Source organism: Diplotaxodon limnothrissa, linkage group LG1 (genome assembly GCF_057381915.1).
Source record: "Diplotaxodon limnothrissa isolate DT_005_m linkage group LG1, D_limnothrissa_male_GT1.1, whole genome shotgun sequence".
NCBI lineage: Eukaryota > Metazoa > Chordata > Actinopteri > Cichliformes > Cichlidae > Diplotaxodon > Diplotaxodon limnothrissa.
The window spans coordinates 2044719-2057712 of NC_140596.1; the positions used below are offsets into that span (position 1 = coordinate 2044719).

The 12994-nt window shown below is 47.2% G+C and overlaps 1 protein-coding gene across 1 annotated transcript in view; it reads left to right on the plus strand.

The window, feature by feature from the left end:
* adamtsl3 (ADAMTS-like 3) overlaps positions 1–12994 on the plus strand; it is a 185553-nt gene that overhangs the window by 92022 nt on the left and 80537 nt on the right. Inside the window, exons 5-6 of the mRNA XM_085356359.1 lie at positions 4104–4149; positions 6230–6466. Coding sequence (XP_085212485.1) covers positions 4104–4149; positions 6230–6466 — 283 coding nt within the window. The remainder of the gene's footprint in view (positions 1–4103; positions 4150–6229; positions 6467–12994) is intronic.

A 12994-nucleotide genomic window follows, 5' to 3' on the forward strand; every position in this document is an offset into this window, starting at 1 on the left:
ATATAAAATGCACAGATGTTTTAATGTGCATGTCCACAGTCAGCTGTGTCGTCTTTGTGTTTCGTTGCGGTTGTCATTTTTTTCCGACTTCACAGGAAAAAAAGTCTCCTCTGCACTGTGAACTTCATTATTTCTATTTTACATTTTTATGTATGCAAGAAAATGAACATCCTCTGAAACTCCACGGTGAATGTGCTGAAAGCAGTTCCCATTAAAGGAGTCCTGCTGAGCTCGGTGCTCCTCACCAAAGCACTCTCTGCTATTAGAGGTCAGAAACTCCATTAGTGCCTGAATTATAGCCGGTGTTGAACGTGTAAAGGAGAAGAAAAAAACCCACATTTCCTTTCAGTTGATGTTATTGTGAGTTTATTATTCTCATCTCATCTCCTGACAGGCTGTAATATTACCTCCTCAGTTTTCAGTTGGACACAAGAAGCCAAAATCCTCACTTTCCTTTGTGCCAGCTGTACATTTCACACTGAAAGATGACAGAAAGCTCCATTACGAGCTCTCAAAGGCATACCTGACATATTCAGAATACTTGTTATTATCAGTGTGACATGAAAGTAGGTGAATACCCCTCCTGTCATTATTATTTACTGCAAGTTTAAAGTGTGCTCTACAGAAATGTCATTCTCTTGCTCTTTGTGTCATTAAACTTCCTTTGAAGACTTTCAGAATAGAGTTGCAGATGAAAGGCGGCGACAAAGAGCCGTCACGGGAGTAATGTTCAAATAAAAAAGGATGATAAGACCTGCACGTATTTGCAGGACCCACGTGTGACTTTGATAAAATTATGAAAAGTCCGCCGTGTGCACCTGCGGCTCCACGCTGTCGTCCAGGCTCCTCCTGCAGTAAAGGCTCAGAGGTGTGCGATGACGCATCAGCACACCTGCTGATTTCAGCTCCGTGTGGAGTTTTGACCTTTGGGGATGGCGAGGATGCACGTGCAAGCACGCACAGCACAGATGTGAGGAGGCTTTAAATGTAAGACGGAAATTTCAGGGCATTCCTGCAACTTTGCATCTGTGAAGACAGCTTCAAATGTAACATCCAAAAGGACAAGAACAGACGCTGACACATCTCATAACCTCATAACTTGTAGGAATTACCTGTGGAGTCCTGGACGGGTGTTTGAAAGTACAGATTTAACTGACAGATGAAGCCGATCTTGTACCTGATGGATTTTTCTCCTCTTTGTACCAAGAAACCAGCGAATCATGACTGTAAAGAAGTGCTTGTTATGTAAAGCACATTTCACTACACTTTTGATGCTTTAAGCGTCATCTTATGTGTGCACAGGCCAACGTGAAGTCAAAGCCAGTATTTAGCTGTTGGTGCAGCTTCACGTTGGGTTAAACGGCGTGCTGCGGTGTGTGAAACAGCGGCTGTTGCACTCGATGTGCAGGTGGTCATAAATGACCCTCATTAGGTTTTTACTCATGGAGAGCGCGTCCCAGGAAACATCTGGAAGTTTCTTGTCGTTGATCCCAGCACTGTTTCAGTGGAGGAGAACCACCTCACGTATCTGATTTGCTAACAGCAGCAGTATGACTGTAATAAATGTTCTTCATTTTGTTCTTCCCCTCGGCCTCTGCACACAGGCGGCTTCTCTCCTCCTCAGGTTATGTAAAATAATCCACGCCGCCCGTCGTCCTCTGTTAAAGGACCTCCAGTTTCTTAATGTTCACCACAGACTGAACCCTGGGAGATGTGATTCACTCACGCTGAGTTAGAAACATTCAAATACAGAAAACTGCTTCTGAACTGGAGTTTACGTGTTCAGAACACTGTTGAACATCAATGTTGGGTCCTCTTGTAAATTCAGGAGGGCACTAACGGCTGTAAGCTGTAGGCATTCCACATCCACGGCCGCTGCACGCCCACACAGAGTTTGTCTCACCGTGGTTGAGTCGTCGATGCATTTCAGCGGGAGAAATCTATTAATTGGCTCATTAATACGGTGCCGCGGTCGGCCGCTGTCCGTGCCCGGTGCAGCTGAACGGCTGCAGCGTGCTTCTCGGGCTCAGATCTGCACTAAAGAGCAGATTGGAGCAGAGCTGCTTTACCCCGGGATAAATGAGCTGCTACCAGTTTAGTCGAATGTTATTGTGAGTTAGCAGGACAAATGTGCATTTTACGGCTGTTAGCGCACACCGAGAGATTGTTAACAAGGTGGAACAGATTTAACAGCATGTCCGTGCTGTCACAGGGAACGGAGCGCTGCGCTATGGCACATTTCACACAGGGCTCAGGTTCAGGCTGTGTGTGTGTGTGTGTGTGTGTGTGTGTGTGTGTGTGTGTGTGTGTGTGTGTGTTTACTTTTTCTTGGCTTTGTGGGCTCTGCCAGCTGGAGCTCAGTGAAGTGCTGAAATAGCTGCTGACTGAGTAAGGTATGCTGCAGGTGGTGTGTGCTATTACCTTACAGGTGTGTGTCTGTGTGTGTGTGTGTGTGGTAATCTATTATATTCATGGTGGATCTCAGGCCCCTGGAGGTCCGATCTGGAGCAAAGTTCAGGGTGAAAATGATGATGATGATGATGAATGATGAACTGGAAACAGGAAAGATGAGAAAACTGTGCACGTGTTTCTGTGACTGGTTGATAAGAACATTCAGCACCAGAATGAGTGATGAGTCAAACAAAAGCTGTGAAGTCCAACGATGCAGCCATGGACACCAGTCGATGTGAGGTTTGGCTATAGACTGTATATAAAGGATGGATACAGCCCCGTGACATCACCCCCGGTTTGATTCTGAGTCTTTGGAGACTGACTGCTGCTGGCCTCACAGGTTTCAGTGCTCACACCGAACTCCTCGTCACTCTCAGCCTGTTTTCATTTTAGACGAGTTGATTGAGTTTATGTTTGAATGCCTTCGCGCGTCGGAGAACCTGGTGACAGGATGATGTTTTTAGCTTTCTGGAGACAAGAGGAGCACGAAGCTCTGTCCACGTCTGCTGCTCCGCTATGATCATTGCAACTGAAAATACTGCAGTGTAATATTATCACCACCATCATTCCCATCGTTACCTCCACAGATGAAGCATTAATAGTTCCTCTGATGTCCACGTCAGGCCGATTCAGTTCCCGCAGGCTCGTCCAACAAGCAGAAATCAGCACCTTTACAGTCTGTTCAAAGCTTCATGGATGAGGTGAAGGTGGTGTAAACGGTCGGTGTAACAGAGGATGCTTGGGAGTAGGTCAGATGGAGGCAGATGAGGTGACCCGCTAAAGAGAGCAGCTGAAAGTAGGAGACGAATAAGAAAACAGCCTCATCCTGAGAACCGAGGAAAACAAATCTTCCCGTTGAACTTTTTCGTGATTTTCCTTCCTTTGGAGCTAAAAGAGGCCCCACAAACACACGACGTATCAGTGGAAAGCCCAGGAAGTCCTCTGTTTAGCACATCAGGACTTAGTAGGGTAGCTCAAATAAGTCAGTAGATATAGAGCAAAAACAAACGCCCACTGCAGAGAACATAAATGAACAGGCTGGTTCTCAGGAGGTTATGAAGTCTGTAGTAACAGACCGCACAGGAAGGCTGAGCTCCAGTTGTGGTGCAGACGGAAATTCAGGGATTGTATAGGATGTCACTGAGCACTGATTAGCAGGTGTCTGTGTCTGAGTGATGCTCCAACCAAGACAGCTGATTCACCGTCAGAGGTCAGAGGTCACGTCTGCCTTCAAACGAACAACAGAGGAGCTGAAACGCTTTGTTAACAGGGGAAGAAGCTGTTAGTGAGGCTGCAGCTGCTGCTGGGCCTTCTTTACCACAGCGTTGGTGCTGTGGGTCCAGGTGAGGTCAGTGAGTGACAGTGGGGGGGTTGTGTCTGCCGCCCCCCCCACAGTCAGCAGCGTCTTCACTGTGAGCTCTGTGTGCTGTAATGAACTGAGTAAGTCAGTAATTAGGAGATTATTGTCTCGTTACACCATAATCTCTGCGCCCCAGTGGAACCATCACCATCATTTTTATCTGATTATAAAAATAATATTTGGCAGCTCACCGGCTGATGATGGGAAACGGTGCACGACTCGCTGTTTTTAAAGCTTTTGATGTCTTTTGGTTTTAATCACTAAATCGTTTTTTTCTGACCTTGTTTTACAGAAGCTGTGAAGGAAAAAATATCCGCTACAGAACCTGCAGTAACACGGTGAGTCTGAGTGGGTCTAAGGTGGTCCAGACGATGCAGAGAGCTCAGCCTCAGAGACGCAGGGAGGAGGGACTCCTCCATGAACAGCTGAGGTGGTTCCACATCTGCCTCGTAGCGTTTCAGGCTTGTCCAGCTGGCGGAGGCCCTGGAGATGCTGGAGAGATTATGTCCGTCAGTGGGACCCAGACAGAGCTCTGAGCTTCTCTGCCCAGGCGCAGCTGTCAGTTTAACAGAGGAATGAATCGTGCCAACCGCTCTCCACATGAGCCAGGACGTTCCTCGCTGCTCAAAGGGAGTTTTTCTTCCCACTGTTGCCAAAGCGTTGGCTCACAGATGGTCGTCTGGAGTTGGAGGGTCTTAACCTTACGAAATAAAGCTCCTCGAGATGACGCTCGTTACATGTCCATGACGGGGGCTTCACCTTCCAGCTCAGCTTTCTCCACCACAGCGGTGCAGCACTGATCCACCTGTCATGTTCACACCTTCCTGTCCCTCATCAGGAGGATCTTCCTCACTTGGGGCACCGACTCCTCCAATCAAGAGGGAACAGAGACGCTCAGACTTTTGGGCGCTCGCTCTGCTTCTCACTCAGCTGTTAAACTCACAGAAGTCTTCTTAACTTAGCATCCTGTTGACCTCGCGCTGCGATGACAGATGGGAGATGCAGCTTAGATTTTCGTTTCTTTCCCGTCACTCGGTTCCTCCTCTGCACAGTCTGCCCGTCCTCCTCTTCCTGTCTGTCGATGTTGCCGTTCCGGTCGTCATCCCGGCTGGCTTCGGCGTGATCAGCTGCTGTAAACGAAGGAACAAGAAAAACCAGAAAAACAAAGAGCAGAAGTCTCCTGACCAGCACACCCAGAGATGGCACGACTAAAAAGCTGCCCAGGAACAATCTGAACGGACCAAACACAAATTTGGTCTGAATGTGTGTGTATCCTCCTCTACTTCCTGTTTATGCATGAAAACCTCATATGATCTATAAGCTAATGGCAACATCACAGATCCGGCCTGCTGAAATAACCTCGCCATTTTTAATCCGAGGAAAACCGGCCTTATTTCTCTCGTTCCCCACTGAAGTGTTTTAGTCTGGATCCATTGCATCCGGTGAGAAAAATTCCCAGGTTAATTTCTATCCCGTGTCTGTTGACACGTTGAGGCTAAGTCTGTGTGAACTGGAGCTCGGGCTGAAGGATACGAGCAGTGGCAGAGTGTGACTGCGTGGAGCCGATGTGTCACACCGGATTTGTCCAGTTCTCCGTCACACGGAGGAGGACGGATTTTTGGCTGCCAGAGGAGCAAACGTCTGGTCTCGATCCGAGACGGCGTTCGGTCCTAAGAAGCACCGAAACAGCTTCTCTGCAGCATCACCTCCTCTCGGTCACACAGATGGACTTCCAGCTGCAGCTTCGTTTTCCACGTTCTGTGGATATTTGAGTCATTAAAAGGAAACAACAGCCCTAAATTCAGCTGAAGCGTCTCCCAGCACCACCCTCTAATACACTGGTGTCACAGGAAAGTGTTAGTGTGGTGCATCTAAAAAACGAGTACTGATATTTTTATATCATCTGAAAGAAGAAGGAGTAGTGAGGCTGATGACTATCACTCAGTGATGTGGAGCTGACAGTGAGCGGTAACCAGCCATGGGAAGCTGCTGTGAGGCTTCACGGCTCTGTGGAGTGTCTGAATTGTGTTAAACCAGAGATCTCTGCTCTGCCGTCACAGACTCCCTGCTGCGAGTTTCTGCTGGTGCCAGAAAATACCTGCTTCCTCCAGCTGTTTGATCATCTGCTGAAATGTTTAAGCTCCTCCACAGGTTGGAAATGCAAAAGTAAAATGTTTGCTCCTGAGGAAAACCTCTAAAACTGTGTGGCCTTCAGGGCTCACCGTGGCCAGCCCAGAGATGTAACCTCTCCAGCGTGTCCTGGGTCTGCCCAGGGCCTCCTCCCTTCTTTAGAAACAGAAAGTATGAGAGCCAACTGAATTAGGAGGCGAAATATGAATTTCGGTCAGTCGTCACGTGAAAAAACGAGATGAGTTTATAAAGAGTTATTGTGGTGACACTTTCGTCTCCTCTCCTCAGGACTGCCCTGCAGAGTCGGGGGATTTCCGGGCCCAGCAGTGTTCGGCTCACAATGACATCAAGTACCAGGGCGTCACGTACGAGTGGGTCCCAGCGCCGTACGACCCCACCGCCCCCTGCACTCTGCGCTGCCAGGCTAAAGGCCGAAGCCTCACTGTGGAACTGGCCCCGAAGGTGCTGGACGGGACTCGGTGCCGAGCGGACGCCTTTGACATGTGCATCAGCGGAGTGTGTCAGGTAAGGGACGCCATGAGAAATCCTTCCTGCCACTGCTGGCATGAATAGACGGTACTGAACGCGGGCACGTACCGCCCCCTCCTTTCTCTGCTCTCGTTTTCTTGCAGTTTTTATATTTAATAAAAGTGAAGTGGAAGTGCAGCTTTTATGTTCTCAGGTTACGGTAAGTGTCGAGCATTTGCTGCGTCGTGTTGAAGCCCTCGCACAGGTTCGTGCTCATGATGTTGAAGCTCCTAATGATGCCTTTGCACATCCATAACTCGGAGTGAGCACACCCTGAGGTCATTGAACGCACCCGATCGGCTCTACGGAAACCAAAAAGCTACAAAATGAGTTTACAGACGGAGCCACTGCGACTTCACTGCACGTGATCCTCAAAATAGGCGTAAAAACTGGAGCTCTAACTTCCTGGCTTGTCTCAGCCGAGGCAGCCGTGTTATTGGTCAGACAGTTGCATTGAAATTACAGCACAGGTCTAGCAGACAGCTATTAGCTACAGCTGTGCCTGCACATCTGTCAGAGTGCCAAAATCAAACAGGTGCGTTAATGAAATGTTTGCTAGGACATGAACTATGGAGACCACAGAGCCGTTTGTTCCTGCTGTAAGGAGGGCGGGCTTACCGTTGGAGCCTGCCTCGTGTGGATGTGAGAGGAACTGCTGGTCTCAGTGTTTTCCACGCCGCCTTCTTTTTCCAGCCTGGGAGGTTGCCAGTTGGAGTCAGCCCCGGGAAATAAAGTGCACTCCCCTGTCCCACATTTAATTGACACATCTGTCCACCCTTCCTGGCTCTCTGCGGAGTTTGTAGCTCTGTAATAACATCAGCCCGATCCGCTTTGCTTCCAATAAACAAGAGCCAGAATTGTGTTTGACACTCGAGTTCACTCGAGGTCGTGTTTTTGGCGTGCCTCCTCTACATTTTGGCCTCATTAGTTCAGTTTTGTCCCAGTTAAACTGTGATGATCCTCGCGGGCCACGATGAAATAATGAAAGCACAGAGACGCCAGAATCACCCCGAGTGGATTATATACGGACTCTAACTGCTCGACAGGAGCGGCGTCGCAGGTATCACACCTGACAGACGCGTGTAGTGACTCTTTGGATGGCGGCAGGCAGCGGTGGCGTACATCTATCACGAGCTTTGGACGGCTTGTTGTTTTTCATTTTCTTGTTATCGTCACTTTGGCTGCATCTCATGCTGAACACCGAACGGCAATTTCACTCTCCAGCCAACAGTTAATTAGTTAAATTTAACTCAGCCTCTGAAGTGTGGCAGTAAACATGTTAGAAGCACTGGACTGTAAGCTGTGAACACAGCGTCTGCACACTGCCCAGCTCCGGATCTCCTCACTGCTCACTGTGAAATGTTGAAAATGTTTCGTTTAAAGGGGAAATTTAGGAACTCACAGTTTGGTTATTTGACCTAAAACAAAATATTAGATATCTGTGAGTGTCTGCAGTGGCTGGTTCAGGGACCTTCTCCCTACAGAGCAGCATTAGCTCGGGGATGGTGGTGTGTTTCCTCTTCACTGACTGAAGTCCTGACATTAGAGGTTTCTGCTGTAATCCAGGATTCAGTATTCGCTCAGTAACAGCGAGCTGTCGTGGCACAGATGCATTAAAAAACATCCCAATGTGGCGCTACAACACAATCGGGTTTCACGAAGAGCACGCCATCCGTCTGGTCTCATCTGTCCACTGAAAGTATGCATCACACAGCCTCCTGGTTCATCCGTATGATCTCTGGCAGACTGCAGATGGGCAGTTTCTCCCTGCTGTGAACACTGCTGTTGTTGTCCCGATGATGATTCATGAGCATGAATATCAGTCAGCAAGGTGGTTGGTTCGGACGACATAGATGTGGCTGTACGGAGATGCGTAACACGGTAAGGGGAATTGTTGAAAAGAATATATCAATGGGTCAATAGGTTCGACTATAGGAGCACAGGGGTGTGTTTAAATGAGACACAGAGACAAGAGTGTAACTCAAAAGAACCAGCTGACGTTAGTGAAATAAACCATTAAAGGCACTTTACAATTGTAGAAAGGAAACGTACAAAAGATGAAAGAAAAGTAAAACACATAAACTACTAAGACAACGACTTGGCCAAGTGTTACTTTTGGTTTTCAATGCTGGGCTTCAATGCTGGGTGCACCCTAGTCACCTGACTCCTTAACTTTGATAGAAACATATTACACAAATCTCACACTCCTTTCACATGTGGAGAATGTTCTACACAACAGCTCATTATTCAAAGTCCCAAATAAAAAATGTCCAAAAAATTCCCAGGTGTGAAAGAAAATAGGGGTGAGAGAATGTCAGGCAGTGGTCTCATGTATAACCAGCTGTGTGAGAGAGTGTGAGTGATACAGTCCTACCACACCTCAAGGTGCAGCACATCATCAAGTGGAAAAGACGCGAGTCTCAGTCTCTCTAAGTCCAGGTGGGAAGGCTCGCCATCGAATCCACCCCTGACCTGCCAACAGACGGGGTCAGAAGAGCAATTCAAATATTAATTATGCTGTTCTAGCTATAATGCACAACTTAGGATTTTGTTGACATCATACTCTACATCAATTTGCAATTAAACTACTCAAATTTGATAAAATAAAACATCTCTGTTACATAAACTGCAATATATTATCTTATGTTAAAAATTGTAATACAAACACTTTTCTAAATACATTATGAAAACATTAACACTTACAACCAAGCTAAGTAAAGTTAGTGCATATGTGACAGTTATTAACCAAACAATTCAGATAAATTCAGTTACTGAACAATAAAGTGCAAAACAGATTTAGGCTACGTCCACACGTACCCGGGTATTTATGAAAACGCAGATTTTTCTATGCGTTTGCACCTTTCGTCCACACGTAAACGGCGTTCTCGGTCACTGAAAACGGAGATTTTTAAAAACTCCTGCCAGGGTGGAGAAAAACGGAGAAAACGCAGAAAATGCAGCGTCTTCTTCTTCTTTGTGTTTAACGGCGGTTGGCAACCAACGTAAAGGAGCATTACCGCCTCCTACTGTTCCGGAGTATGGGTCAGACACAAGCTGTATCAAAAAAACCCCAAAAACGTTTCCTTCATTTCTGCGTTTACGTGTGGACGAGATTATTTTTCAAAACGAAAACGGAAAATCTCCGTTTTCAAACATACCCGTGTACGTGTGGACGTAGCCTTAAACTAAGACATACATGTACTCAGCGATCTCAGTGCATCAGGCCGAAGACAATGGTACGGTGTCTCTCGGTCGAACCACGCGGGACTCTAAACAGCGTAACAGGGCATGTTTTTTTCTTTAATGACAGTACTACGACGTGAAGGAAAATAAACATAAAGTTGCGCTTCAAGTGTTACCTCACTTCTGGAAGCAGAGTGAGATGAACTTCCAGGCAGCTGATAACAACTAGAGCTAATGAAGGCTAACAGTTTAGCTAGCTTTCTAAAGGCGCCAGAAAACTGCAGCATTCGTCTGTTTACTCACTTTGACTACTTTTAACATGAAAGGCAGCTGATAACCAGCGAACTTATGTGCAGCACAGTTGGTTGCAAACTTTTATCTAATACTTTTTCCAACTCAAAAACTTCAGTCTCTCAGGGATCAAAACTTTGCAGCGCAGCTCAGCACGCGACTACACACACGTAGCGGCGAACACAGAGCAGATGGGAGGGACACACAGCGGCAGGATGCTTTCCCATTGGTCAAAGCATACTGGGACCTGTGCATTTCGATTGGTTTGACAGGCTGTCCATCTCTACTCATATTTATCAGTCCTTAAAGTGGTACCCTCGTTTTATTTGGGTTACAGATGTCTCTGAGACAGGGCAGGAGATTGTTCAACATCATCTTGGAGAGTGAGAGGAATCCTGAGGAAGGGAGAAGATCAAAAGTGCAGATCTGTAGGAACTACAGTGGGATGAAGCTAGCTTCAGAGAGTAGTTGAAGAAGAGCGGTGATGATCAGTGAGCAGCAGGACAGCTTCACGATGAGAAAGAGGTTTCCTTGTGATTGCTCTGAGAGGGCAGATGTTGGCCAGGTCTTTGTGGATCTGTGAGAGGAAGTCAGGAGTGCTAGAGAAGGATGTGAAGGTGGTGCAGGACATGTACGAGGAGGTGTGCAGTAGGAGCGACTGATGGGATGAAGGTGGTGGTGGGATCGCATCAGGAAGCTGCTCTGACCCCCGTCTTGTTTGCAGCGGTGATGGAAAGGCTGACAGATGAAGTCAAGCAGGAGGAGCAGGCGGACTATGGTGTTTGCAGACGACGCTGTGATCTGTAGTGAGAGTAGGCAGACAGGTGGAGGAGAGCCTGGAGAGGTGGAGGTATGCTCTGGAAAGAAGAGGAGCAGCAAGACAGAATACACGTGTCTGAATGAGAGGGAGACAGGTGGGAAGGTGAATGTGCAAAGAGCAGCGGTAGTGAAGGTGGATGTGTTTAACAACCATCCACAGAGAGCGCAGGCAGGGTGAAGCGGGTGGAGACGAGTGTCAGGAGGGATCTGTGACAGAAAAAGAGCAGCAGGCCTGAAAGGGAAGATTTAAAAGACGGTAGTGAGAGCTGCTGTGATGGTCTGGAGACGGTGGAGGTCGAGCTGAAGGTGTTGAGAGCTTCTCTGGTGAGTCTGATCAGAGGGTTTGCACATGTGCAGAGGCGGGAGGATGGAGGTATCGGACAAAGGAAGATGAAGATGGAGCTGCCAGGCAGGAGGAGGAGAGGAAGACCTCAGAGGAGGTTCGTGGATGTAGTGAAGGAGGACATGCAGAGGGTCGGTGAGACAAAGGAGGAAGCTGGGACAGGAGGAGGTGGAGGCAGATGATTCGCTGTGGTTTATGCAGAGCTCCAGAGGGTTTATCAAAGCATGTAAGCTCCACCAAACTGCTGACAAAATCCTTAAAGAGCAGGTTTCTCTTAATGAGACGAGCGACTTCTCCCAACTTCACATTTTTGACTCAAACTAAATGTGTCGAGTCAAAAACAAGAGAACAACACTGAAAGAAAAAGCGAGAGGAGCTCTGACAACGAGTAAAGAAAAAAGTGGAAAATTGTGACAGGAGGAGCGAACAACAGAGGGAAAAGGGTTATTTCCTCTCAGCTGCTGCAGCAACAGTCAGTGTAACGAGCTACACCGTTCTCATCAAATCCAATAACTCGCCCCGCTTATACACATCCAGCTGCCTGCATCACACTGCACCTGCGACCGCGCTGCTCCGTGGATGGAAAAGGCCGACGCATTCGCAGACCGACACTTGAAATTACACATTATCCTTTAATGGTGTCTTTATACACAAGTCGTAAGAGGCTTTCTCCATCCGCAGCTGTCGTCCGATACTTCAGTCTGTATTTACTCCGAGGAGAAGCTGTCCTCCTCCCTCTCTGCTCCACTCGCCTCCATTCAGCAAACGCAAAGATACATAAACACTGTGAAGTGGCTGCAGGGTAACGGAGCAATTAGGACACGAAATAAAAATGTTCAGTGTTTATATGCGGTAGTTTAATATCAACAGAAGGTTTCAGTGTTTAGATCTGAGGCTGTTGTTTCCGGCCGCTGTGCCAGAACCGCTCATAAACTTCAACGCAAGTTCCTTCTGATGTGACACAGTGTGTGTGTGTGTGTGTGTGTGTGTGTGTGTGTGTGTGTGTGTGTGTGTGTGTGTGTGTGTGTGAGTGTGTGTGTGTGTGAGTGTTCCCATCATTTAAACAGAGCCTTTTATATTTTCTTAAAATGGCACATTTTGATTTTAAAGACTGAGAACGTCTTAATGAGGAGTGACGTGTGACCCTGGGGATCTGCTGTTGGCCCGATTCTCACTGTGAGAATGAGTTTAGGCAGAGATGACATCGGGATTAAAATTGAGTCTTTTACAACATTAAACACACGTTAAAGCATCAGGAAAACTTTTCATTTTCCAGGAAGGTTTGAAAACATCAACAAAAGATGTAGAACAGCAGATAAGTAACTCTTTAACTTTCCTGTTCAGAGATGGGATAGAGAGACAAAACTAATTACATATAAACACACCGGGAGTTAGAGAGGTGAGTGCATCATGGGAATCCCCGGCAGCCTACGTCTATTGCAGCATAACTAAGGGAGGATTCAGGGTCACCTGGTCCAGCCCTAACTATATGCTTTAGCAAAAAGGAAAGTTTTAAGCCTAATCTTGAAAGTAGAGATAGTGTCTGTCTCCTGAATCCAAACTGGAAGCTGGTTCCACAGAAGAGGGGCCTGAAAACTGAAGGCTCTGCCTCCCATTCTACTTTTAAATACTCTAGGAACAACAAGTAGGCCTGCAGAGCGAGAGCGAAGTGCTCTAATAGGGTGATATGGTACTACAAGGTCATTAAGATAAGATGGACCTGATTATTTAAGACCTTGTATGTGAGGAGCAGGATTTTGAATTCTGGATTTAACAGGAAGCCAAAACAGGAGAAATCTGCTCTCTTTCTAGTCCCTGTCAGGACTCTTGCTGCAGCATTTTGGATCAGCTGAAGGCTTTTCAGGGAGTTTTTAGGACTTCCTGATAAT